Here is a 26,228-nt window from a genome sequence, read left to right on the forward strand (position 1 = left end):
CACAACGAGTTCTCAATCATTCACGCACGTTAACGTGGAAATGATCAAAAGAAAATGTATGGACATTAATAAGGTCCTATAAGCTGGAAATGTAACAGTATATTCCTAACAATTTCACTGTTGTTTGTGCAGAGTTCTTAAAAAGATCCCGGGTACCGAGACCTCACTGTCCTAGTTGACCAATATTTGTACCAGCTACATAAAAAACGTGACTAAAATCTCAACGGATCTTAGTGCAACACTATGTCATCTGTGAGGGAGACGTGAGCCAGGAGGATAACGCTGAAGACAAAAGTCACAATATGAGCTTCAAATGCAGACCAACAAAGAAGCCAAGAGGCAAGAGTCGGCCTGGTGTGTGAGCAAATCTAACCTCTCCTTCGATTAAATGATGAATGCCATCACGAAGAATCTCAGTTATTATATGTGTTATCCTCATATGTGTTTATACACTATGAGGATAACAAACGACTGTATTTGATGCTGATGAGTTCATCCATAGTTACAGATTTCCCTTGCATCACAGCACACGAGAACTTGGATGCATGACGTTCTGTGGGCTGTCCTCCATGACCCAGACTGCTTACCTACCAAATAGGAATCAGGTCACCTGCAGGCAAGTCAATTTATCAGTGGATGATCATGCCACATTACCTTTTCCATTATGTTTGGCATGCGGTAAAATGTTTTTAAAAAATACCTAAAAATTACTAAATTAAGTGTAAGATTGATTAAATTGTGAGGGAGTGTGAAATTCCAACTTTGCATTATATTAAAAATATCTTATTACAACATAACATTACGTTTATGATGGATTAGAATTATTTTCGCATTTACCAAAATGAGTAGTTTAAGTGCTCAGGTGTAAAGTAAGTAGACAGAGTATTTATATTATCTATATATTTAGATTAACACCCACACACCCTTATGATTTCCTTTTAAGGTTAAAACAGGAAAAAAAAAAAAAAAAGGAATTCTGACGCTGGGCGTTTTCCAGACATACGAGTGTCTCAAACTTAAATGTCACTTGACCCCAAAGTTCAAACGATGTGCAAACATAAAAGCAACACAAAGTCTAATTACAGTTCAAACATAAGGAAACACTATTTGATATTAAAAAAAATGTCCTTACAGCGGTTACATGCGCATGTAATGTGCATTGCAAGTGATGAAATGAAGTTTACTTGAACTGTATGAATTCATCATTTATTTTAAAAAAAGTGATTCCTACATAGCTTCGAAAATTCTGATTGTAGGTCTTGCAGATATGCTTCATACTGTCAGTCCACATGATGGATGCATGGCAGGCTGGGGTGAAGAACCTACAGGGTAATTCCATCATGTATCGTAAGCAAAATAAGAAATGTCTACCCAGAACCAGATGGAATCTATACAGGGTTTCAAGATAAAGATATTGATCACACAGAATTACATGAATCATGGAAAAACTTTCACTATATTTGAACTTTGATCAAAAACCACTTGCAATGAGAAAACAGTTGTTCAATTTTTTTGTTATAGAGGGCTCCACAAAGAGGGCTATCCAACATAAATGTTGTTAAAAAAAAAGGCCATCGTCATTTTGTGTAATTGTCTGAAACGATTGGACTCTGAGGGCTATGCTGGAGGGGGTTCACACCCTCGGGAGGTTCAACCAGCCTACCAGACAGGTTTCTGGAGTAGAGGCCAGACAAAAAGCAGCACCTGGCCCTCCAGGTTGGGGGTTGGGCATGGGGCTGACAACTCCAACCCATAAAACAATATATACATAACAAAAACTCTGGTAACTGCTTGAAACACCACCATGGGCTCCTCAGTTGACTCCAAAGTAGCCACCTCAGCAGTAGGACCACCCTTGATGAAAGCCTTCAACAGGAAGTCAGAGTGTGAATGAGAGTCTGCTCAGGCCCAAAACAAAGATTCGCCTGGGAGCATGGAATGTACGCACCATGTATGAAACATGTAAACTTGCCCAGGTCGCCAATGAAATGAAAAGGTACAGGCTGGATATTTTGGGAATCAGCGAGTGTCGATGGACTGCTTCTGGACGCATAACAATCAGGGATGGATCAGTTATTCTCCACTCAGGGCACAAAGACAAACACATATACTGCATGGCTCTTAAAGTCTCCAGGGCAAAGGCGAAAACCTTGTTAGAATGGGAAGCTGTCAGTGACAGAAGCTTGCTTCAATTCCAGGCATTGCAAACTCACCATCATACGATGCTATGCACCAGCAAATGAGGCTGAGGAAGAGGAAATGAATGACTGGTATGAGGAGCTACAGCGAGCAGTATCCAAGGTTCCTCTGCATGATATGCTGTCAATTATAGGTGACGTGAACGCCAAGGTTGGAGCCAATAACAACAAGTGGGACAGCGCTATAGGGAAGCATGGGTGCGATGCGAGGACAACAATGGTGAGCGTCTTCTAAACTCTTGCCTTGGAAACAACTTAATAGTTGGTGATACTATCTTGCCCCATAAAGACATCCACAAACTCATTTGGAAGTCACCTGATGGTCTTACAACTAATCAGATTGACCACATCTGAATCAATAGGAAGTGGCGCAGGTCTGTCAAAGATGTCAGAGTTTGTCATGGTGCGGACGCCAACAGCAGCCACTCTCTGGTGATGGCTATCATCAAGCTGACACTTCGGAAAATAACACAAAAAGGTCCGCACAGGAGACAACTTGGCATCAGGAAACTGAAATGCTCAAATACCAACAAGGAGTTTGTGATGAAGCTGAGAAACCACTTTGGTGTTGTTGGTGCTCTGACTGATCCAGTTGATGAGGACCCTGATATCAACACCAGATGGGAAACCTTCAAAAACACCGATGTCAAAATGGCTACTAAAGTCCTGGGTTACAGACAAAAGAATGATAAAGAGTGGCTGACACCTGATACCTGGAAGAAAATTGAGCAATGGAAACAACTAAAGGCCAAGATGATGAACACAAAGTCACTTAGACTCCAGAAACAGGATCAAGATTCCATAAGAACAAGGACAAGGAGGTCAAGAAGAGCACAAGGAATGAAAGAAGGGCCTTTGTTAAGATGATAGCTATCAAAGCAGAGCGGGCAGCTGCAAGAGGCGGAATAGGTGCTGTGTGTAAAATCACACACGGCTTCTGTAAAAGACAAAGATGGGAACCAACCTCTTAAGAGAGACAGAACAGGCAGCAAGATGGGTGCAGCACTTCCGTGTAGTCCTCAACCGCCCAGAGCCAGAAGATCCTCCTACCCCAACACCTGCAAACAGCACATCTGAAACTAACACAAGCCCCCCAACAGAAACAGAGGTCAGGAATGCCATTAAAGCAATAAAGAAAAGCCACTGAAATTCACTTCATTCATGCTGAGATGCTGAGATGCTGAAGGCTGACATCAACACCTCAGTCAAGTTCCTCACTGACCTCAACATCTGGAGGGAACATCAGGAACATCTGGGACAAGAACGTAATTCCTGAAGACTGAGCTTAAGGTCTGATCGCCAAAGTCCTGAAGAAAGGCAATCTACAAAACTGTCACAACTGGCGAGGCATCACATTGCTATCCATACCATCTAAAGTCTTCTGCAGAATCTTGCTGGGCAGAATTGACCGGGAGATTGACACCAAACTGAGGCAGGAACAGGCAGGCTTCAGGAAAGGAAGAGGAAGCACAGACCAGATCTTCACAATAAGGAATATAATTGAGCAATGTCTGGAGGGGAACAATCCATTGCACATCCACTTTGTTGCCTTCAGGAAAGCTTTTGACAGCTTGCATCCTGACACCTTGTAGAAGATCGTGCAATCATATGGCGTTCCCCCAAAGATTACTGCACTGATTTAGATGTTCTATCATAAATTCGAGTGCAGTGTCATTGTCAACCTCACTGAATGGTTCCCTGTAGAATCTGGTGTACGCCAAGGTTGTATCATCTCCCCAATACTCTTCCTGATTGCCATAGACAGGACCATGGGAAAGACCACCTCAGACAAGTCAAGAGGTATCCAGTGGACTCTCTTCACCCAGCTAGAAGACCTTGATTATGCTAATGACCTTCCTGTTCTTTCCACCATTCACACCTGTAGGAGAATGAGAGTTAAGTCTCATCACTATGACCAGTACTGATGCTGAACATGTCAGCTCACCAAACAAAAACTGGAGACATCTGGGAAAACAAAGTACACCATACATACACACACACACACACACACACACACACACACACACACACACACACACACACACACACACACAGTATAGAGACACCCACGTACAGACAGCCAAGGTCCAAGATAAGCATGTTCAGGAAATGTCCCATTCCTTTCTGGACTTGGAAGATAGCCTGAAAGTCTGATGAACGCCACACGAACACATACACAAACACACAGCCTGTCCTCAGTATAAAAAGGTATGTCACACTCTGTAATGTTGGAAGATGTCTCTGACTACGTTGTTAGAAGGGTGCTTGTGAATAAAGACATCACCTGTGTTACGATCCTCTGATTCCTCTTATCCACCTCTTTCCGCCACAACAAACCCTCCTGCAAGAGAAGACTGACGGGACTGACAGATTTGCAAAACAGATCGGTCTAAACATGAACACCTTCAAAACTCAAGTGATGTGCATAAACTCAACACCTCGCACACCAATCACTGTGGGTGGTACCCCTCTGGATTACGTCAAGGAGTTTACATACCTGGGAAGCCTCCTCAGGAAGGACAATTCATGCAGCAGGGACATCATTATAAGGCTCTGGAAGCCTTGCAAGCACATTTGCAAATCCAAGCAGCGCAGCCTCAAAACCAAGATCCAGCTCTATAACATGAATGTTTGATCAGTCCTGCTGTATGGCTTGGAATGCCGCCGAGTGCTTGAAAGCGAAATGAGCAAGATCAATTCATTTCACAACGAGTGTCTCTGGAAGATTTGTCGCATCTTCTGGCCAGAAAAAAAACTCCAATGAGGACCTGCACAGAAAGAGAAACTGTCGCAATGTGGTGCTGGAAATTAAACACTGACGGCTCAGATGGCTTGGACATGTCCTCCGTATGGACCAGGACTGTATTCCTAAAATGGCCCTGAGTTCGACCCCATCTGGATAAAGGAAGCAAGGGAAGCCAAAACCACCTGGTGGAGAACTGTTACCTCAGAACTGAAGACGACAAACTTATTGTGGCGTGAAGCACAGCATGCTGCTCAGGAGTGGACCAGATGGAAGCAAAAAGTCAAAGCCTTATGTTACACCGGGAATGAAGAGGACTAACTAGCGAACTATCTGATAAATAACCACAATAGTTTAATTAGGCTTGTTGCTGTCTGCAGCAATGTGCAAAGGTTGTTGGCTGGTTTAAAAAAAGACATGCTATAAAGAAACAATACTTTAAAAATGTAATTTTGATCTATTCAAAAAATGGAATTAGATTGAATGATACAAATTTGCATTGTTACTTAACTGCACTACTTTTTTCTCAAAACCTGCTTAAAACTTTTGCACAGGCCTGCATGTTTAGAGGTTATTCAATCATTCTGAGATCTTCTTCCAAAAAAATCATCTTCCCTACCCATTGGAAATAACAGGATTTGGAATCTAGCACTTAAATGGCAATGTTTACTAGCAGCACCTGTGAACTCTTTCAGCAGCTTAATTCGGCAAAATGCATCAAATGCATCCGGAGAGAAGTGGCCAGAGCACAGCCACGGGTCGTAGGAAGTTGTGTATGTCCACAAGCAGTTTCCCACTCCTTGCGTCTCCTCGTGTCCCTTGGAAAGCTGTGGAGATTAACATCAGTCACTTTGTTCCCCTTAGACTGGAAACTGCACCCAAATGCAACACAATGTTGCATTATTACTGTATTCTATACAGCGAAAGTTAACACTGGCGGTAAGCGGCGGTTGACACAATGCAACCAATTTATGTCATCAACCCAGAATGCATTGCGCTGGCAAAGCAATGGCTGTGCTCGTAGGTTTGTGTTATGAATTGCTTTTTGTTTTTTTGAAGAAATAATTCTTCATGTTTTTTCAACAACACACTCTAGTATGAAACAAACATGAAAGCACATTTATGCCATTTAGTCCTCCGGGTCGGGGTTCCCTATAAGAACAATCAATGGAAACCAAAATCATTAACTGAGAGGGAAGTGAGAGCACAGGCAGATCCAGCTCCTGTGAATTTCCTCAAGGCAACTCAACTCATAGTGTGGTTTCGTGTTAATGGCCTCCTCATGCCTGTAGGCACTCCCTACAACGTCTGGGCCTGCTCCTGACGTGACTATGTATGCTCTCCTGGGACATCTCCAAGATCTGGATCAGGGTATCAGTCAGCTCCTGGGAAGTCTGTGGTGCAACATGGCAGTGGTGGATGCAACATCACATGAGAGGTGCCTGATTGAACGGATTCACGTCAGGGGGAACGAGCAGGCTAATCGATAGCAACAATGTCTTTGTCACCCAGGAACTGCTGACACACTCCAGCCACATGAAGCTGGGCATTGTCATGCACCAGAAGGAACCCAGGCCCCACTTGTAGACGTCTGGTCCTCAGGGAGGCTGTTTCAGACTGTTTGGGCAGAAAAATGCACACAAGTGGCCTGCTAGGGGTCATTTTTTAGGGCGGTGGCAGTGCTCCAGATAGTGCTTCTACTGGGTTGTTGCCCTCCTACAGCCCCCTCCTCTCTCCTGGTGAACTGGTGTGTCCTCCCCACCCTTGACACTGTGGTGGGGGACAGCAAGCCTTACGGGCTTGGTGTGTAAGGATGTGCCATCCTGGAGGAGCTGCACTGCCTGAGCAGCTTCTGTGGGCTGCAGATAGTGCCTCATGCTGCCATGAGTGGTGAAAGCACTGGAAAATACAAAACTAACCAAGAATCAGACAGAAAGAAGAAGAATGAAAGTCAATGATCACCACCTGCACAACATTCCTTAGTAGGGGTTGTCTTGCTAATTGCCTCTCCTTTCCACCTGTTGTCTGTCCCCTTTGTACAACGACAGGTGATATTGATTTGCAATTATTGCTCATATCTACATACTTATGCACACACACATACTTGAAAAATTTCACATAATTGTGTGTTCAAGGATAGTAGATAGATGGCGTCACTGTGCATCAGTTTCATTGAATGAATTCAGTAACTTTCAGGTCATGGGTGGGGAACCATGTGTCATGGAGGGCCATGTGTATGCTGGTTTTCCATCCATCCATCCATTTTCTACCGATTATCCTGTTAAGGGTCACTGGGGGGGGTGGAGCCTATCCGAGCAGCTATCAGACGAGAGGCGGGGTTCCCCCTGGACGGGTCACCAGTCCATCACAGGGCCAACACATAGAGACAGACAACCATTGGCTCTCCCAGCCACGCCTACGGTCAATTTAGAGTCTGGATTAACCTGGTCCCCTCTTGATGTCTTTGGACTGTGGAGGAAGCTGGAGTACCAGAGAGAACCCAGCAGGAACAGGGAGAACATGGAGACTCACCCAGAAAGACCCCGTGCTCCAGCTGGGGCTCCACCCACAACCTTCTTGCTGTGAGGCGACAGTGAGGACCACTGCTCCACCGTGCCGCCATGCTGGTTTTCCTTCTAACCAAATACTTCAACAGGTGATTTCACCAATTTACACACCATCAGTCACAGAGGTGTGTTCATAAGTGAAATCACCTGTTGAAGTGTTTGGTCAGAAGGAAAACTGGCATACACATGGCCCTCCATGGCAATTGGTTCCCCACTCCTCTACTAGGCCCCCAAGGGCCCAGAGCTGTGTGGAGGATAGGTTGGAATACTAAAAAGGGGACACATGGCAGAGCCCAAAGATCTGCCCTGATGTAATGGTGTCTTCCTTCACCTGTTTCCTCCAACAGAACTGACAAAGTAGTATTTGTGGAAGACCAAAACACTACCCAAAATCAAAACCGAGAGTTACTCGGTGGATGTAAAACTAAACAATACTGCTTCCCAAACCTTCAGTTCAAGAATTTTAGCATAGCACATCTTTAATCATTTGAGCTGTTAACTTATTTAAAGTTATATTTGACGTATAACAGCATTTCTCAGTTTTTAATGTAATCACATGGGTATAAGATTACTGTAAAATACAATGGATGTTCCATACAAATTTGACAGTAATGTCCTTTCCTAAACACAAAAATGAAGAGTTTAAAACCCTGCAAAGCAATGTCAACATCAGCACTATTCTGCCAGCTCGCAAATCAAAAGGGTCACAAGTCACTGGATCACACTTATGTACAAAACATTACTTCTCAAACACAGATATCAGTCATCATCATCATCGAACTTGATTTTCTTCCCTTGGAAGGCCAGAATTTGTCCTTGCTGCTCTTTCCTTTTCTTACTGGCCTCCCAGGATGGATGCAGTGCCTGATGGGAGAAGACCCCTCCTCCCCTGCCACCCCTTTGACCAAAAGCCCCTCCTCGGCCACAGCTCCTCCCTCTGCTGGCAGAGGGGGAGCTGGTCTCCTCTGACTCAGGATGTCTGCTGTCATGGTGCGGCTTGCTGTACTTGGCTCCAGGTTTTGCTGCTCTTGCCTTCTCCTGTGTTTGGAACTCAGACCACTTACCAAACTCTCTATTTACTCCGCCGCTGCCTCTCCCTTGGCCCCTCAATTTATTCCCACCTCTGCCCCGGCTGGGTTTGGAGCTAGACAGGGATGAACAGAATACAGACTGAAGCTTTATCGCTTTAGACTTCAACCTGGACTCCAACTCATCCAATTCAACCTGGACCTGGTCTGAAGTGTTTTGTACTGCATGTCCTTTCCCTATGTGCCCCACTTGCCCCGCCCCTTCCATGCTTTTCTTCTTCTTTTTCTTGAATTTGGTCACTTTTCCCATGAAGAAGTCATCCCCGCTGTCGCTCTCCTCTGACTGGGACGACTGCTTGTGGAACCGTTCCTCGGTGCTGTCGTCAAAATACGGCTTCTCTTCGTCACCTGACGACTCTAGATCACTCTCGTCATCCGTCTGAAGGGTTTCAGGTTCAGCCTGCAGTTTTGGTTTAATAACCAGACACTTTGTTTGTGGTTTCACATCTTTGCGGTCATTACTCTTGGTCAAAGGTGGGCTGACACTCTTTGTCTCGGGCATGATTTTCTTTTGGTCCTCAAGTGAATGAGTTCCTTTTTCATGTTTGGACATTGATGAATCTTTTGTGCTTTTCAGGGGCTCATCTCCTGCCTCTGCTGTTTCCCTCTGCTCCATTCTACAGTCCTCCTCCTCCTTCTCCTCCTCCCTCCCTGTATTTTCTCCCTTTTTGCTGAAACACTTTGCTGCTGGCAGAACCACATTTCTCTCTTCATTGCGTGCCTTTCCTTTTGCTTCTCCCTTCTTTTCTCCCTTCATCCTCTCATCTTTGAATGCCTTCACGGCAGCTTTGATGTCATCTATCTTCTTTTTGAACTGGGGGTGGGTGGCGATGCGCGCGGTGGCCCGGTCCGATATCGTAGACTTGTGGTTTTTACACACCTGCTCAAAGTTGAGATTCCTCTGCAAGGCGGTCTTGGTTACCTGTAGATACAAACACAATCAAATTAAACATTGTCACCTGAGTTTGGTTTACCTGAGTAAGTTTTTTTCAGGTGTCAAAGCTACCTTGTCTGGTACGAGCACCTTCATGGCGTGGATCTCCTGCAGCAGTCTGGCAGCTCTCCTCTGATTCTTCTCCATTTCTGTCTCTTTCCCCTTCATCTTCTTCAGTGAGGCGATCTGACGGATCAGCTTCCTGATGATCAGAGCTCTCACTCGCTTCACTTCCTTCCTCATCTTCACCACCTCATTGTTCAGGTTCAAGACATCAGGCGGCTTTTTGTCTTTAGCTCGAGAAGGCGATGGAATCTTTTTCTCTGCTTGATCTCCAACCTTTGCTTCCTCTTCATCGCTACTTTGCTCTCCATCATTGTCATCCTCTTCTCCTGACACTTCCTCCCTCTGTTCTTCCTCAGGAAACGGCATCATTGCTTCTACCTGGTCCTTGGTATCTATCATCTTTTAAAAATGAACATGTTTTAAATTAAAAAAAAAATAGTACAACTTATTCATTTTTATCAAAAGGCACTAGAAACCAACTCACTGACATGATACGTGACCAGAGGCCTCGACCACCCTCAGGAGCTCACAGGTCCAGACAGAAGATGGAGACAGTGGTCCCACATTCATCTACTTAAACCTGAAGCAATATGTTCATATAATTGTACATGATTTTCTGCATAATATTTCTTTAACATTTAACAGTAGAACATGTACAAATCTCTTTTCCCCAGCTTAGGTTTTGTTTTTTTAGTAAAAAAAACAAACAAACGTAACCATAATAAATACTCAGTTGGGTAAAGGCAAGTCTTTTTACGTAGAGGCCAAAGGTGTCAGCTTCTTTCGTATTTCTTTCTGTTTCAGAGGCAGTGAAATCAAGGTCTTAGAGGAGAACCCCATCACAAAATCCTCAGGATTAAGAGGTTATTTTAAAAAAAGGGAATAAATGACTTTATTGGCATTTTCCAGGTCTATGAACTATAGAGATTTAAAAAGATATATCTGCAGGAGAGTGTGTGCGTGTGTGTGTATTTTCAGGGCTTTCAAATGAATCTCAATTAATTACAAAATGGCCTACTGCCTTTTTCAAATCACAAGTTGGCACAACTATTCCTAAAGTCTAAGAGTGTCCAACACCGTTATCAATGACATATTTTGGCACTGCCTACACACCAGCTTCTGCCTTCAGAAAACATCTGGGTTTATAACAGATCTCCACAAAGACCACAACATTATTGTGATGGGGTTTTCAATGAAAGGGGGACTAACTGTGGTTAAAATAAACGTTCCCTTTAATATTGCAAATCATATCACAGCGTTGGTTAAAACAATTGCAAATAGATTTGATCTCAGAATCCTGCAGCTCCCGTGTTTGTGCCCAAAATCTCAGTGAGGACATTAACTAGCGACTGAAGCTGTGCAGTAGACTCTAAATGCAAGAAGCTCAAACTGGAGTACAGCAACGTCACTGCAATATCCTTAAATACTTCATTAGTATCCACCACTATTTCAGTCGTGGGCTGCCATTATTTTTCCCGTTCAGATCTCCCCCTAAATGTCCCTCCATCCCCCCCACGGACTCGGTTCAACGCAATCATGAGATTTGGTAATGTGGAGACATCGACGATTCATGTCAGACTTGAGATGTAACACAAGCCTGCTGCTGGTTTCTACCGTAAACACAAACGTGCTTGAGAAGCGTGGACACTTTTACCGCCTACATTACAGCGTAAGTGGTTTAATTTGACGTTTCCGTGAAGGTAGACCACCGAACTACAACATACTGAGACAACAAGGGCACCATGTCCCGTTGTGACCCCACTTACCGTTGTTTAATCGGTATTAAAAACTTAAAACCAGAAGAAGCCTCTCGTCTCGTAGGGGGCAGCCATGATGCGTGCGCCTCCGACGTCCTCACAAACGTCTGACGTCAGATGGGGGAACGCAGCGTGTCGTGAAAAGGGGAGGGCCTTCAGCGGGGACTGTTATTATTTATTTCTTTGTTTCATGTGCATTAAAACAACAACAATGGTGGATAATTGAAGACCCGTGAATATTAGCATGAGCGAATGACACTTCCCGTCGCAGCTACCAGACCGAGAGAACCAGCGAATCAACAGGGGGAGGATGAAGCGGCGCAATGCGGACTGCAGCAAACTCCGACGGCCGTTAAAACGGAACCGAATCACCGAGGGTATATATAGCAGGTACAAAAGGGGGCTGGAGGGACGTTATTGTATAACAATGGCGCCTCTCTGCATATGTCAATATAACGCTAGCAGCCTCTGCTCGGCTCTTATTCAGTCACGGTGTGTGTTTTTGAGCTAAATGGACCGTGTCCGCATATCGGGGAAACGGTGGGCCCAGCGTTACTTCTATGACATCTCATACATTTGTTTTTAGCTAGCAGCTAGTTGAACACGAACCTGGCTGCCTTTAGAATGATAGCTGCCGGAGGAACTCGCTCAGTAGGAACTGGAACAAATGATGCTTGCGGAATGGATAAATAATACTGGGATAGAACTGCTGAAGCTCGAAACGACAGCATCGTGCTGGGGGTGAAGTCCAGGCTGGAGAGATGCCGACGGCGGGCTCTCTCACACCTGAAGCGTCTCTGTGCTCCAGCTTCATCTCATATGTGAACACGTACGAATCGAATAGCATCCACCTTCCCTCCAGACTGCTAGGGAACCCAAACATGTCCAGACGTGTGTGTGTGTGTGGTTCACACTTTGTCCCTCTACTTGGATGTCTCGACACCATCATGGATGTATCGGTTTCTTTTATGTAGTGCTTGAAGCATATTATACAACTTAAAAGCTATTGTTGAGAAAGCCTCTTGAACACTGGTAAGGAAAGATGGTGCTCTTTGGTAGGGGGCTTAATCTTGACAAAAAATGGAGGAAAAAAACTATGTGCCCAATTTGTTAGAGTTTTTTTTTAATGTTAAACATTTTAAATGTTTTCTTGCAAAAATGGAGTGGCCTGCGTTTATTCCCTTTTTGTTTATATTATAAAATGTGTTGTTCACACCAAAATGTCAGTAATGTTCAGTAGGATCTTGAGGTGACATTTCACACTTTGTGGCACCTTAAAACACCGGACTGTTGTCTAAACCTTCACTCCGTCATGATACCATCTAATTCTAAGCCTATTAGCTGGGTTTTGTCTCATTGTCCTGTAAACATTTTCTCCTCTTGTCCTCTCCTGCAGTACGTTCCTGTACCTGAAGTTCCTGGTCGTATGGGTTTTAGTTCTGCTGGCTGACTTTGTGTTGGAGTTCAGGTTTGAGTACCTGTGGCCCTTCTGGCTTTTCATTCGCAGCGTCTATGACTCCTTCAGATATCAGGGGCTGGTAAGGACCCCCTTTCTGTCGGGAGCTTCGCCTCACGACTCTGTGTTTTCTGCAAAAGCCATGACATTGCCCAAGTTGGAGGTGGTCGAGAACATTAAATCATTTCCAATTATTTGGTAGATGTACGTGTGTGTGTTTGTGTGTGTGTTTGTGCGTGCACTCAGGGATGCAACGCTGAAATTGTGAAGTCCTGTTTGACTTGTGGGTGTTCAGCGATGCAGGTTTCTAGACCAGTGCACATTTGTATCTGGACTAGTGCTACTAATTTGGTGAAAAAGTCATACTGTGCTGATTGCAGTTGTAAATTGCAATATGGTAAACCAACAGTGTTACGAGTCTGCTTGCTTGGTTAAAAAGAAAAATGCACACGAAGTAACAAAATATAGTTAATATTTATTTCTCCACTCAAAAATCTTTGACGTAAAAATACCCTTTTGGGGTGGAGTATTAATTATAAAATGAATAGAAAAAAAATATTCTGAAGGTTTTTATGCGGTTTTATAGCTGAGATAACTTCTGTAGCACTAATAGTTAATTACACAAACTAATGTGCCTCTGAACATATTGATTTATATTACATTTCCCCTCCTCTCTTCCTCCCCTTAGGCGTTCTCGGTCTTTTTCGTATGTGTGGCGTTTACATCAGACATCATCTGCCTCCTCTTCATCCCTGTTCAATGGCTTTTCTTCGCCGCCAGCACCTACGTATGGGTACAGTATGTCTGGCATACAGGTTAGTTCAAGTACTCTCTGGATCCTTTTTTATCCGTGCCAGCCATGCGGCCACTTCACCTTAAAGTCTTGGCAATGGACGAGTTCCTTGCTGCCAAGTTTCTTTGGTGATGGACTCAAGAGTGCTGACTTTTTTTGTGTGTGTGTGTGTGTGTTTCTCACCCAGAGAGAGGAGTCTGCCTACCCACGGTATCGCTGTGGATCCTGTTTGTGTACATCGAGGCTGCCATCCGCTTCAAAGATCTGAAGAACTTCCATGTGGACTTGTGTCGACCTTTTGCTGCTCACTGGTAAAAATCATCGCCATTTACTGATTTTTGTTTAATAAGTGTTTTTCTTCCTACATTTGACAGAATAAAGTGGAGATCGACCCTTTTGATTGCCTCAGAAAAGTACATCCGTACTGTACATGAAAAGTTAACGTTGTGTTTCTCTTCTCCTAGTATCGGCTATCCAGTTGTGACTTTGGGCTTCGGGTTTAAGAGCTACGTTAGCTACAAGATGCGACTGAGGAAACAGAAGGAAGTACAAAAGGAGAATGAATTCTACATGCAGCTTCTACAGCAGGCATTACCGCCGGAGCAACAGATGCTGCAGAGACAAGAGAGGGAGGCAGAGGAGGGTGAGATAAACGCATACCAAACATCCCGCAGACTAAAAGAACCACAATGACTGTAGAAATGTTCCACCAAATCCAAGGTCACGACTGTACAGGCAGGGAGCACGGTGCACAGAGGCCCTGGTCAGGCCTGTCTCTCCTGTGAGATGATGCTAGGCCCCATGTAGACATGCAAATGCACCCAAGACCCTGATCCCTTTGCCCCCCCCCCCCCTTACTACAGTAGCCCTGCCCCAATTGACTGATATATGCTCTTGAAGTGGTGCCATTCAATAATTTCTGAACCTTGGTTCTGACTACAGAACTGGCCCACGATCTCACCAGTTTTGAGCTGAGCCGTTGCGTCATCGTCAGGGGGCTTTGCATAACTTGTCTTTGCATCTTTGTCCCTGCCAGGGCAGTAACCAGTGGTGGGCAACTTGGATAAATAATGAAATTCTGTAGTGGAAACTTCAGACAAAAAGGGTCCAAAGTAGCTGAAGCAGATGGATATCTGGGAAGAAACTTTATTTTAGACAAACATTTCCATGCCAGTTCATCTTCATCAGTCTCTTGGCAGATATCCTTGTCCTCCAGCTACTTTGGACTCTTTTTCTGAAGGTTCCTCCACAGAATAGCCCTTTGTGTGTGTGTGTGTGTGTGTGTGTGTGTGTGTGTGTGTGTGTGTGTGTGTGGGCTGAAGCTTGTTTATCTCCTTCCTGAGTAAAATTCTGTCACCCGTATACAGTTTAAATTTATGACTAACAACTGAAACCCAAGTAGAAGACAAGACAATGCTAATCTCCAGGTGTGTTCATGTGTTGTCATCAGTATGCATGATCACAAACGGACAGGAAAGGCTGTTAAATCCAAGTTATTGTCAGACCAAATGCTTTTATTCTCTGGTCCAAATTTGTTCCTGAGATTGGGAAAGGTTTTCCCTTTCACTCCACATTGGTTAGATGTGATGGGCTGAGGGTGAGAACATCAGCGCAGGAACTCCTGTGTTCTGCGCTAGAACATATTTGTCAAACTTTTCTTGATCGTATTTCCTCGTCTTATTTCTGCTACTCAAGCAACAACAATTTGCTGGAAGCATACTTGACCACAGGAGCCATTTAGCTCCAGCTGTGGTAGGTGGAACGGGTTGAGGTCAGATCATGCACCCACCTCAAAGGAACCAAACCAGAGTTTGTTCAGGACCAGACCAAGGCCGTCTCACCTTAGAGGCTCAGTCTAGGTGTTTTGATCCACACCCGAGTGTGATTTCTGCATTCAGCTGCCAAAATATATCACACCAGGAATTTTTCTAGCTGCACCAGACGGAGTAGGTGTGAGAGTCTCTAAAATTAGGATAATTTACTTTTTGTCATTTCAGAAAATAGGAAAGTATTTCTGTAACATCCTGCTGACATGAAACTGTCTGTGTACCTTGTCTAGGACGTCTGGGATATTCTCTGTTGTGGACCAGTCCGCAGAGTTCATCTGTTGTTGCGATCTGTTAATGCTCAGAGATCCAGTTTGTTTTGGAATCTTGTTAATCTGTCTGGGATACCTCTGTGTACCCTCTAACCCTACCTGTGCTTGCTTTCTTCCAGCTGCTTTAGCTAAAGGGATTTCAGAGGTGGAACCCTCGGTAATAGCCCAGAACGGGGGACCTCCTGGTAAGAAAAGCACTTCAGTCCCATTGCCAGAACTGGAGTACCGGGAAAAAGGGAAGGACAGTACTGCAAAAGAGCGTGAGGGAAAAAAGCAAAACACAATTGGAATCAATAACAACAGTATTATACACACACTGGACTCCAAACTACAGGAGAATGAGTATATAGAGAATTACGTCAGGGCAAAGAGACTGAACAACGACCTGGCAGGGGAAAACATACACAGCGAAACCAACACACACTCCACTTCTAAAGAGGAAATTGGGGGAACAGGGAAGAACTACAAAAATGCCACTGGAGGCGGCGGTAACATCTCCAACTCATCTCCACGGAATCACAGTTCCACTAATGGGACCGTTCCGCCAGGTTCCTCCACCAGTAAGAATGAGAAAAAGCAGAAGGGGGCAGGAAAGAGTCAGAAGGATCCGGCCGAGAACTGCATCCCCAACAACCAGCTGGGCAAGCTGGATGCTTTAGTTCGGTAAGAGATCCGCAGCGTCATTCCTGTTTCCCTTGCATCCCACTGATGCTGGCACATGTAGCTGTTGATGCACCAGTGTCAGTGCTGATAGATTATTCTTTTTAAGAGAAATGAGTCTCTTAGCTATTGCTATAATTGCTTCAATATTTCTTCCAAGCAAAAGATGTCAGACAGTGGGTTTCCAGACACAAAAGCATGTACTGCTTTTATTTATCATTTTAAAAGAGGAAATGTATGGTGTTTCATTTGTGGACTGTTGGAAGGACAAAGAATCTCTATGAAATTGCGACGAGCATTTAGACATTTTTTGACATTTTATAGAGTAAAAGATTCAGCAGTTAATCGTGGAAAGAATCGGAAGATTAATGGATGATGAGAGTGAGAGTGTTGTAATGGGATATCCCAGGGCTAGCCTCCAGGTCCGAGCTCCCATCAGACACCTTAAAGCTGCATTATTTCTCCTGCCAGCAGGGAGACACTCGCCTGATTGTTGACGAGTCATTAAGAAAATGGCGAGTCCTCTTTTTTGATTAGTTTGTTTTACTGTTCAGCAAATGTTTTACTAATGAATTTATTGTCCCAATTGCCATTTTCAAGTTTTCTTCAAATCAGAAGGTCATTTGTTTTGGACATTTTGTGAATTTATAATCCCATTTTGAATAAAAGGGCTAAATACCAAGATGGCAATGACCAAAATGCCAATGGTTCACAAACCAGTGGGTGACATCACAGTGGCTAAATCATTTCTTTGTGTTCAGTCTGTTGTCTCAAGTTCTCCCTCTCTTCTTCTGTCCCAACAGGCTGGAGCAGGACGTGAAGCGTCTGAAGGCAGATCTTCAGGCCAACAGGCAGTTGGAGTCAGAGCTACGGAGTCAGCTTTCCTCTTTGAGCAGCCAAGACCGCAGCCTTCGCTCTGAGCTGGGCCAGCTCCGCCAAGACAACGAGCTGCTGCAGAACAAGTGGGTGCATGTACAGTACACTGGTGAACCCGCCTAAACTCTGACAACCAGCTTGTGTCACTGGCCACGCAATGAAGGGAATCTGTCTGAGATATATCGCTAAACACGATGAGTTAAACAGAAGAAATATGATACACCTCAGTGGTAAAAGGAGCAACAAACTCTTACAAGTTACAAAAGTTCAGCATCAGGAGGCCGATGCATCGACTCACCTGGCCGACGTACTTTTAACAATATTGCAGGTCTGAAGGGATATTGAACAATATGTGACTTTTAACTGGTTGGTTCTGGTGGGCCTGAAGATGGAATTCCACGTTTTTAAATTATTTTTTTTTATTTTTCTTTATAACAGTTGTAGAAAAAAGCACAGCATTGAGAAAAATGAAGACTCAAAAACTCCCCAAACCTAATTTTAACTATCCCAAAGCATACAGTGTATAGACTCCCATCATCATGATAGTCCAGAATATAGAAAATAAGAGGAATCACCGTTCAAAATATGACACACGTCACCATTGAGACATCTGTTTCATCATCTGTCCAGTAGGGCTGTAGTCTCCCAGTCGACTGGTCGATTTATTAGTCATTCTGGCTCAACCAAAATTCTGATTGGTTGATTTTTTGCCACGTTAGTTTCATCAGGAGGAAAGTACCGAAAGCACCCCTGTTTCACAGATAACAATCTATCTTTGAACACCCCCCTTGTTTTTGCTATTTTGGACTCGCCCGACCCGCTAGAGACAGACAGACTGAAGAGGACTAGAAGGCCAGTGTCTGGTGGTTTCATGAATGTATATTTAATTTTGAGGGTTTCATTTAAAGTCAGTCCTCGTCCACATGTCAAAGACACCTGCAGCGTGGCAGCATTTCATGAAAACAGATAATGGAAAAAAAGTTGATTGCAAAGTTTGCCAACACCAGTTTTCATGTCACAGCTCCTCTACAAACACGACGTGTCACCTAGAAACAGTGAGCTGACGTGTCCACCTTAGGTTGCCTGTCAGTTTTGAGTATATTAACATATCAGAATTGATATTTCAATGTTTTAGTCTAATAATTGTTTTGTTTTAATTGTAAAAATTCTTGCCGTGGACTTGCCTTTTGTGTTTAAGAGTAAAGTTTTAAGTTAAAAGTCTATTTGTGTCTGAGCGGCGATGCTGAGCTCCTCGTTCAGTCTGGCTCTGTCAGGACCAATGATAGCGTCGGTCAGTTATTATAACCTGACAGAAACAATTGTCTCAATATTCCTCAGCAGCTTTTGTGCTGATCGTTGACACAGTATATTTTTCATACATAAAATTTGTCAATTTTTAGTCGAACTTTGAGGGCTTCAGTCGACCAAGAATTTCTTTGGTTGATTGCAGCCCTACTCTCCAGTGTATTCAGTATTTGAATTAGTTTAAATTACTCAGTGAACAGACCAAGACAGAAGATGAACATGCGATGAAACATGTTTTTCTCCTGCTTCTTTGTCATAGAGGGCAAACAGGTGTTGTTCCTTTCAACAGTATTTGCTCCACAGGCATGTTGGCTGTAGTCATGGAGTCTCAGTCCTGAAAGTTGTTTTTCACACTTTTAGGGGCGTCTTAGGGACAGGAAACAAATCACGGTGGCTACTTGTAACACTTGTGCTCCTCTTTGTACATCAAAGTCATTGCCAGCCAGGGTGATTGGTAGTTGTTAGGAGCCATCAGGCTGTACTTCCTGTCTTTAAGACTATATTGGGGGGCAAAAAAGTCCTGTGGTGTTCAAGAATAAATTTTCATGCGAGTCCATTCCAGTGTTGTGCTGGGGTGACCTTGTGCAATGTACACTACAGACTTTGCACTACATTGAACAATTATTTAATAAACACTAAATATAATTTTTTTTCTATTAGATAGAAGAAGGAGGAAGGTCAGTCAGCCATCCAACTTCCAGATGAACGTATTCCCAGAAAGTTAAATTTTCCTTTTTTCTGGATGATGGCGGATCGCGACGAAGCGCAGTGCCGTTCAACCAGCAGATGCCGCTGTTCGGACGCGTCCCACGATTCAGAGGCAAACCACATAGACCTACTGTACTTAAAGATTTTAAACACTGATTCTTTTCCGATTCACGACACGTTTTTTCAGTGCGTTCTGCTGAGAAGTGAGACTGGCGTTGGTCACGGTTTGGAATGAAAGGAAGAAAGCAGGACACAATAACATGCCAATATAGGGTTTGTTTTGTTTTGTTTTGTTTTGTGAAGATGTTAGTGAAGGCAGCAGGCGTTTGTTGCTTAGGCGGTCGCCCGAGCTGTAAAGTGCTGTGGGAAACCCTGGGCTGCGGGATCGTTGAGAGCTGAGCCACAATCAAGTCAGCCAATGTCTGAATGCCGTTGTCTGCCAGCCTCGCTGCCTAATTACTCTATTTTAGTCGCTGTGGTGTTGGTAGAAGGTGTCCACATGTTGACATTGTTGAAATGAATATTAAATTGGAAAATCAATTATCCCACAAATATTTTCTTTCTATGGAATGCAGACACCCAGTAGCCCTGACCAGGAACATGAAAGGCTTCTTTGATCATCCCACTCTTCTTCCTAATGACGATTCTGAGCGTCCCAACAACCACTTTTCTACAGCTCAAGGATGTTGGGACTCTATTCATGTTGAGCCCTGGACCTTGATGCTTTTTAATCCAAAAGAGGTTTTACTTTTAGGTCCACTTGATGTTTGCACCTTCTACCACATCAAGCTCAAAGCTCCATTTTCCATCCTCAGTTCACAGCGTGCTCATTTTGTGATCAACCCCATTGAACTCTAGGCTTCACAGCACCGTCCAGGCCAAGCAGAAGGATAAGCAGACCATCTCTCAGCTGGAGAAGAGACTGAAGGCTGAGCAGGAAGCTCGGGTCCTGGCTGAGAAACAGCTGGCTGAGGAGAGGAAGAGGAAGAAGATGGAAGAGGCCACTGCTGCCAGAGCAGTAGCATTAGCTGCGGCCACAAGGTACTCAATATATACAATATGTATATAGGTAATAGAAACTTCACGTCTTATACACGAACAGAAGAAACAATTGTTCTCTAACAGGGTGGAGTCCACTGATTCTCTGAGAGGTCGCATCAGAGAGCTGGAGACAGAGTGCAAGAAGCTGAGCATGGACATGAAACTGAAGGAGGAGCAGATAAGGGATCTGGAGGGCAAGTGTCAGGTAAGCCTGAGTAGAGCAACTCCAGTGAACGGAGACTTGAGAGCGTTTAATAACTCTTGCGGCGTAACCATCGTAACCCAATGTCTCGTTCGTCCTCTCTTCACTTCCTTGTCACACCAGGAGCTGCGTAAATACAAAGAGAATGAAAAGGACACAGAGGTGCTGATGTCAGCGCTATCCGCCATGCAAGAGAAGACACAACACCTGGAGAACAGCCTGAGTGCTGAGACCAGGATCAAGCTGGATCTGTTCTCTGCACTGGGGGATGCCAAGAGGCAGCTGGAGATAGCACAAGGTAGATGTTCACTTTTGTTTTTGTCCAGTGTTCAAATCTCTTGAATAAGCTCAAAACCTGCCTCTCTGCGTTGGACCGCATTATTTAAACCTGTATTATACCACGACTTGGGTGAATACTCAGATCTGATTGGCTGCTTGGTGCCCATTTAGTCCTGATATTCACACACCTTCTAAGTAGTTCCAGTCAAACTGTCTGTGTTGTTTCTAAAAGAATGTGCTTCATCAACCCTCGCAGCAGGGAAGTGGTAGACTCTGTTTACACTTACAAGACGATTATTGCAGCATCTAACTACAAAAATGAGAGACTCCAATGTTTCTTGTAACCCCTTTCTGAGAATATAAACTTGAATGTAAGTGAAATTGTTTGACGAGCAGGAAACTTCTAGTTAGCCACCTGCTGCGGCTGACCGTACACGTGCACTGCGGTTCATACGTGAAAGTCTTGTTGTAGATTTGGGGACGCAGAAATGTTTCCTAAACTAGATAATCTTGTTTTTTAAACAAACTGTCTACTAAGGGCCTCTCCTTTTTTCATTGTATTTACTGCCTCTGGGCTCCATTCTCAGAAAGCATGGCATCTCTTGTCACTGTTATGCTGATGACAGTCAGATAGATGTGCCGCTAAAAAAGAAAGATGCTCTCTCAATCAAGCCACTTCTGTTATGTCTTGATGACATTAAAGCCTGGATGGCCCTAAACTTTTTAAATTTTAACGAAAAGAAAACTGAAGTGATGGTGTTTGTTTCCCTGTGGCTCCTGTGAACCTCCCCCTATTGACTTGGGCCCCTTGGCTCTGTATGTGAGGCCAACTGTTTCAAACCTGGGGTTTAAGATGGACAGTGATTTCAAACTAGATGGTCAAATAGGTGCAGTGGTGAAGTCCGGCTTCTTTCATCTGAGGCAGTTAGCAAAAGTGAAGCCCTTTCTTGCAGGAGAGCTTTTTGAGACTGTGATTCATGCCTTCATCACGTCTCGGCTTGATTATTGCAATGCACTTTATTTTGGAATCAGCCAGTCTTCCCTCTCCCGTCTCCAGTTGGTACAAAATGCTGCTGCTCGACTTTTAACTGGAGCACGTAAGAAGGAGCACATCACGCCCGTTCTGGCCTCCCTCCACTGGCTGCCTGTGCCCTTCAGGGTTCATTTTAAGATTCTTTTTATTTGTTTTTAAATCCTTAAATGGTCTCGCCCCCCCTTACCTCTCTGAGCTGCTTCACCCTCATGCTCCTGCTCGGTGCCTCAGGTCAGCTGATCGGCTGCTCCTGGAGGTACCGAGGTCTAAGCGGAAGCTCAGAGGGGATAGAGCCTTTTCTGTTGCTGCTCCCAAATTATGGAACGATCTGCCTTTGCACATCAGACAGGCTTCTTCACTGTCCATTTTTAAAACTAATCTTAAAACCTATTTTTATTCCTTGGCTTTTGACCCAGCATGAGACTTTGCTCCCGTTTTATTATTTGTTATTGTTTTTCACTTGATTGTTATGTTTTATGACTATTTATGTACAGCACTTTGTTTTCAGCTGTGCTGCCAGCACAACATGAGCTCCCCTGCTTGTAGCGGAGCCACAGCTGAGCAGACTCAAAAACAGGGTTCCTATGGTATGAAAAACCTGGAAAGGTCATGGAGTTGGACAACATCAAATATGTAAAGTATGAAAATACTAGAAAATCCATAGAAACCTGCTTGCATATTGGAGTGTTATGTGCTTCAGTTTAGACCGATTTAAAAAAAACAACCCAATCTCTTGATGAGTATTGATCAGAACATGTTTGTGTCGTATCAAATAAGTGCTGGTAGCTTTTAACAGGGATTTCATTTCATGGAGTCAGACAAATGTACTGGTGAGGTTTGTATCACCCGATTATCTTTTTGCTGCTGCTGAGTCATTTCTGTGGTCCGTCCTACATCCTGGAGTGGTGAACAGGCTTTTCATTGCATAGGAACCGATTGAATGGTAATTAATCTTCCAGGTATTAGTCAAACCTTCAGGTGCTACCATGGAAATCTTACGACACGTGAAAATAAAGATTTTGACCTTGGTATAAGCAGGCTAATGCTGCATCTGATCTGCGTTGATTCCTCGTAACGAACCCCTCCTCGGGTACGCCAGGTTCGGTCCGTCCTGTTTCATGAGATTACTCTGAAAGGGCCGCAGCTCTACTCTCAGCTTTCCATCTGAGCTCCTCGCAAACGATCGAAAGTTGCAGTTGTGACGTTAAAAAGTCTTGACGTCTCCCATGTCATTCAGGTCAGATCCACCAGAGGGAGCAGGAGATCGCCGAGCTGAAGCAGAAGATAGCCGAGGTGATGGCAGTCATGCCCAGCCTGTCCTACTCCTCAGACGGCAGCAACCTCAGCCCTGTCACTCCGCACTACTCCTCCAAGTTCATGGACAATAGTCCCTCGTCCCTGGACCCCAACGCCTCAGTCTACCAGCCCCTCAAGAAATGACTCTGACATCAACACTCTAGCCAGACAGAACTTTTCTCTCTTTGTGAAGCTCTTCATTTCAGTTATTTTGAGGTTGCAAGCCCCTGACAATTTTTGCACTCCAACCTACCACAAACATACAAAACAAAAACACTCCGCTTCCCGTTCATATGTGTATTTGGGTCCTGTTGGTTCTGTTCTGAGAACTATTTTTTGAATGGAAGAGTGCCCAATAGGGGCGGCATGGCACGGAGGTAGAGGGGCCGTCTAGCAACCAAAGGGTTGCTGGTTCCATCCTCACTTCCCCCGGTGACCATGTCCAAGTGTCCTTGAGCAAGATACTGAACCCCTAGTTGCTCCTGATGGCCCTGTGACGGACTGACGACCCGTCCAGGGTGAACCCCGCCTCTCACCCAATACCAGCTGGGATAGGCTCCAGCCCACCCCCCCCCCCCGTGACCCTTAAGGGATAAGCGGTATAGAAAATGGATGAATGAAGGGATGGAGTGCCCAATAGAGCTTCATGTTGAGTTTTCAGAATTAGACAGTGGGATTGATTGAATGGGGAGAAGGAACCATTGGATCCGTTGACCACCTGTCTTCTAAAGAGCCATCATGCATTTCTTCATGCCAGACTCTTTTTGTGTAGAACAGCCTGACCTCACCCCCAACCCCCCCACGGGGATTTTTCTTTAGTGAACCGACACACACACACACACACACACATACACACTAATGGCAGCCGCCATGTTTAAATAAGAATTTGAAGCTCATCCGGTGAGAGATACATGAATGTAAAACTATTCATGTTTTGATATATCGCCTCAATCAGCGGTTGTTTGGTAAAGTTTCACTTCGGTTCTGAAAATGTACATTTCCTCGTGATATTGGTCAGATTAAGTGTTTGCCGTGTTCCTCAAATATTCCCACACAATTTATTGTCTAAATGCTGGATTTGTGGACTTTCCAGGATTATAAAGTTAGGGGATGAAACTCGTGAGGTTTTGTTCTTTCAAAAAAAACAAACAAACAAACAAAAAAAAAAGCTTCATTTGACCTGGCACTGCCAAAACGTGTTCATGTTCCTTTGTTGCTGCGGACACCTCTCCTCTCCCTCCGGACCAAATTAGAACCTGTTAGGCCATATTGTTCTCTGGATTTAATGATGTCTCGGTAACTGGTCGTTGCCATTATTCGCAGATTTTTACAGTGCCTTGCAATTCTGCAATTTCTCTCTCTCTCTTTTTTTTTTTTTTTTTTTTTTTTTTAAGGGTGCAGAAATCAACAACCCTGGGATCTAAAAAGCATCAAACTTCAAAGATGTAGTTTCTCTTTCCAGCTCTGATTGGACGGAAACCTGGAGTGATGGCCATGGAGAGGAAAAGAATTCTGTGGGCAGAGAGAGAGAAAGAATATTTTGAAACCATTGATTAATTTGTTGTAAACTTGTAAATTAACCAAATTGAGGGAAGAAGCTACATCTTGTAGCGTCAAAATAAAGCAGCAGTTTTCTGGCCTCAAAATAATTAAACGGTGGGAAGAAGTCCTGTCTCACTAACTAAGAATGTTTTTTTTTCTTCTTACTGTCAGTAATAATTATGTTTCTGTTCCTCAACTGGCCTTTTCAAGGCTGAAGAGAAACTAAAAATGAAACCTAACCAAATGACATGGGGGGGGAACAGGTTATATCTCGTGGCCTCAAAATAATTTGTCTCTCTATACCCGCAAGTGTTTGTGTTTTGCGCGTCTGCGGCCGATCCAGGGCTCCGTAGGTTTGCCTGGTTTTGCATGTAATTAACGATTATTTCAAATCAGTATTTTAAAAGCAAAAAACACTCGACACGATCACGGAGTGTCTCAAAGGGAAAGCATAACATGGTACATGTCATGTCACCGTGACACAGTCTTGGTATGCCAAACACCAACCAAACTGATTGTCTCTTATCATGCCAGCTGGTGTTTCCTTGTTTACAACGATGTACATTAACATACTGAGGAATGTTTCTTTGTTGATTTCATTTAAGTGCCAAGTGTTGATGTTTGTTTTCCATCCATACTTTGATCGATGTAGCTAGCATATTGTTCAGAAAAGAGTGCTGTTATGATTTTACGTTTCTGTCATTAGAACATACTCTGATGGTGTTGTGTTTACAAGGTTCTGGGTTGACCATGGCGACGCAGCAGGTTCGAACCGATCGTGTCGCTCACGCTTCTATTTATTTGTGACACTTTGATCGAGTGGCAATATTTGATAGTTTCCATCATATTCAGCTGATTTCCTTTGACTGTTCTCTACCAGGAAGGATTCTGTGAATGTGTCGTGTTGGGAAAGGTTAACCCCCACCCCCGCCCCCACCTTGAACCATTTGACCATGTTGTGATGTCATGTTGCCTACCTGGAACAGTATTTTTCGTGGATCGCTCTGACGTTGTGAGTTCAGTTCTCAAGTCGCTTTAAGGAATTTGTGTAGAAGGAAGAGAAAGTTTAAAAAAAAAAGTGCTCTGTTTTATCTTTTCATTGTCCCACTATGTTTAAGTTCTTGACTCAAAGTGATGGTGTGACACTCCTCACTTTGACCATCACTATTAAAGAAAGTCTTGCTGGTGGCGATGCAAGCCCTTCACATGTGTGTGCCTCCTCTTTTTTTAACCTGCAAGAAACACACACGCCAGTGGATGAAGAAGTGTGAGGAGTTCCAGCTGATACTAAAGTGCACTGGTTTTATTAGGACGTTGCGTTAAAGCAATGACTTCATCTCGTGTGACTAAAAAGACCTGAGAGCCAGCCAGATGCATTCTGTTTACGTCTGTAAATTGCTGGTAGAGAAATGCAGTTCAAACCTGGCCTCATGGTGCCATCGAGTTCTCCATGCAAATACATATTTCGAACGGGAAACAAACGCAGAAGTTGCTTTCAAGCAGAAAAAAAAGACAAGGAAGTGAGGCATTCTGTGAATCCACAAACCACAGAGCTTCAGACTCTTGGTCTGGTGCAAATGGCTGAT

At 44.0% G+C, this 26,228-nt stretch overlaps 2 protein-coding genes across 6 annotated transcripts; one reads left to right on the forward strand and one right to left on the reverse strand.

The window, feature by feature from the left end:
• Positions 1-7,992: 7,992 nt before the first annotated feature.
• On the reverse strand, positions 7,993-11,745 carry srfbp1 (serum response factor binding protein 1). 3 transcript variants are annotated; one of them, XM_086192802.1, is made up of 4 exons: positions 11,363-11,745; positions 10,081-10,176; positions 9,603-9,995; positions 7,993-9,518 (listed from the first exon to the last, which is right to left on the reverse strand). In XM_086192802.1, the coding sequence occupies exons 2-4, from the start codon at positions 10,084-10,086 to the stop codon at positions 8,268-8,270; spliced, it is 1,650 nt and encodes a 549-aa protein (XP_086048928.1). In that variant the 5' UTR covers positions 10,087-10,176; positions 11,363-11,745; the 3' UTR covers positions 7,993-8,267. The 3 variants fall into 3 exon arrangements, with proteins under 3 accessions (XP_086048928.1, XP_086048930.1, XP_086048929.1); XM_086192803.1 differs by having other exon boundaries at positions 7,994-9,518; positions 10,085-10,176; positions 11,363-11,744; XM_086192804.1 differs by lacking the exon at positions 10,081-10,176.
• On the forward strand, positions 11,487-25,834 carry maco1a (macoilin 1a). Of its 3 annotated transcripts, none has more exons than XM_086192799.1 (11): positions 11,487-11,743; positions 12,750-12,891; positions 13,498-13,624; positions 13,790-13,913; positions 14,067-14,245; positions 15,820-16,363; positions 17,164-17,322; positions 20,108-20,290; positions 20,375-20,495; positions 20,616-20,790; positions 23,042-25,833. In XM_086192799.1, exons 1-11 carry the CDS (start codon positions 11,664-11,666, stop codon positions 23,242-23,244), a joined length of 2,037 nt encoding a protein of 678 aa, XP_086048925.1. In that variant the 5' UTR covers positions 11,487-11,663; the 3' UTR covers positions 23,245-25,833. The 3 variants fall into 3 exon arrangements, with proteins under 3 accessions (XP_086048925.1, XP_086048927.1, XP_086048926.1); XM_086192801.1 differs by lacking the exon at positions 11,487-11,743 and adding an exon at positions 11,773-11,845 and having other exon boundaries at positions 23,042-25,834; XM_086192800.1 differs by lacking the exon at positions 11,487-11,743 and adding an exon at positions 11,866-12,182 and having other exon boundaries at positions 23,042-25,834.
• The last annotated feature ends 394 nt before the right edge of the window (positions 25,835-26,228 follow it).

Source organism: Aulostomus chinensis, chromosome 22 (genome assembly GCF_037954235.1).
Source record: "Aulostomus chinensis isolate RoL2024-O1b breed Wild chromosome 22, RoL_Achi_v1.0, whole genome shotgun sequence".
In the NCBI taxonomy this organism is placed as follows: domain Eukaryota; kingdom Metazoa; phylum Chordata; class Actinopteri; order Syngnathiformes; family Aulostomidae; genus Aulostomus; species Aulostomus chinensis.

Excerpts from the sequence above, each read along its gene's own strand:
- srfbp1 (XM_086192802.1), bottom strand. Across the intron at positions 9,519-9,602 it reads AGGTGCTCGTACCAGACAAG|GTAACCAAGACCGCCTTGCA; the intron begins GTAGCTTTGACA and ends TTGTATCTACAG.
- maco1a (XM_086192799.1), top strand. The coding sequence starts at position 11,664 with ATGAAGCGGCGCAATGCGGACTGCAGCAAACTCCGACGGCCGTTAAAA. Across the intron at positions 11,744-12,749 it reads ACCGAGGGTATATATAGCAG|TACGTTCCTGTACCTGAAGT; the intron begins GTACAAAAGGGG and ends CCTCTCCTGCAG. Across the intron at positions 17,323-20,107 it reads AACGAGCTGCTGCAGAACAA|GCTTCACAGCACCGTCCAGG; the intron begins GTGGGTGCATGT and ends ATTGAACTCTAG.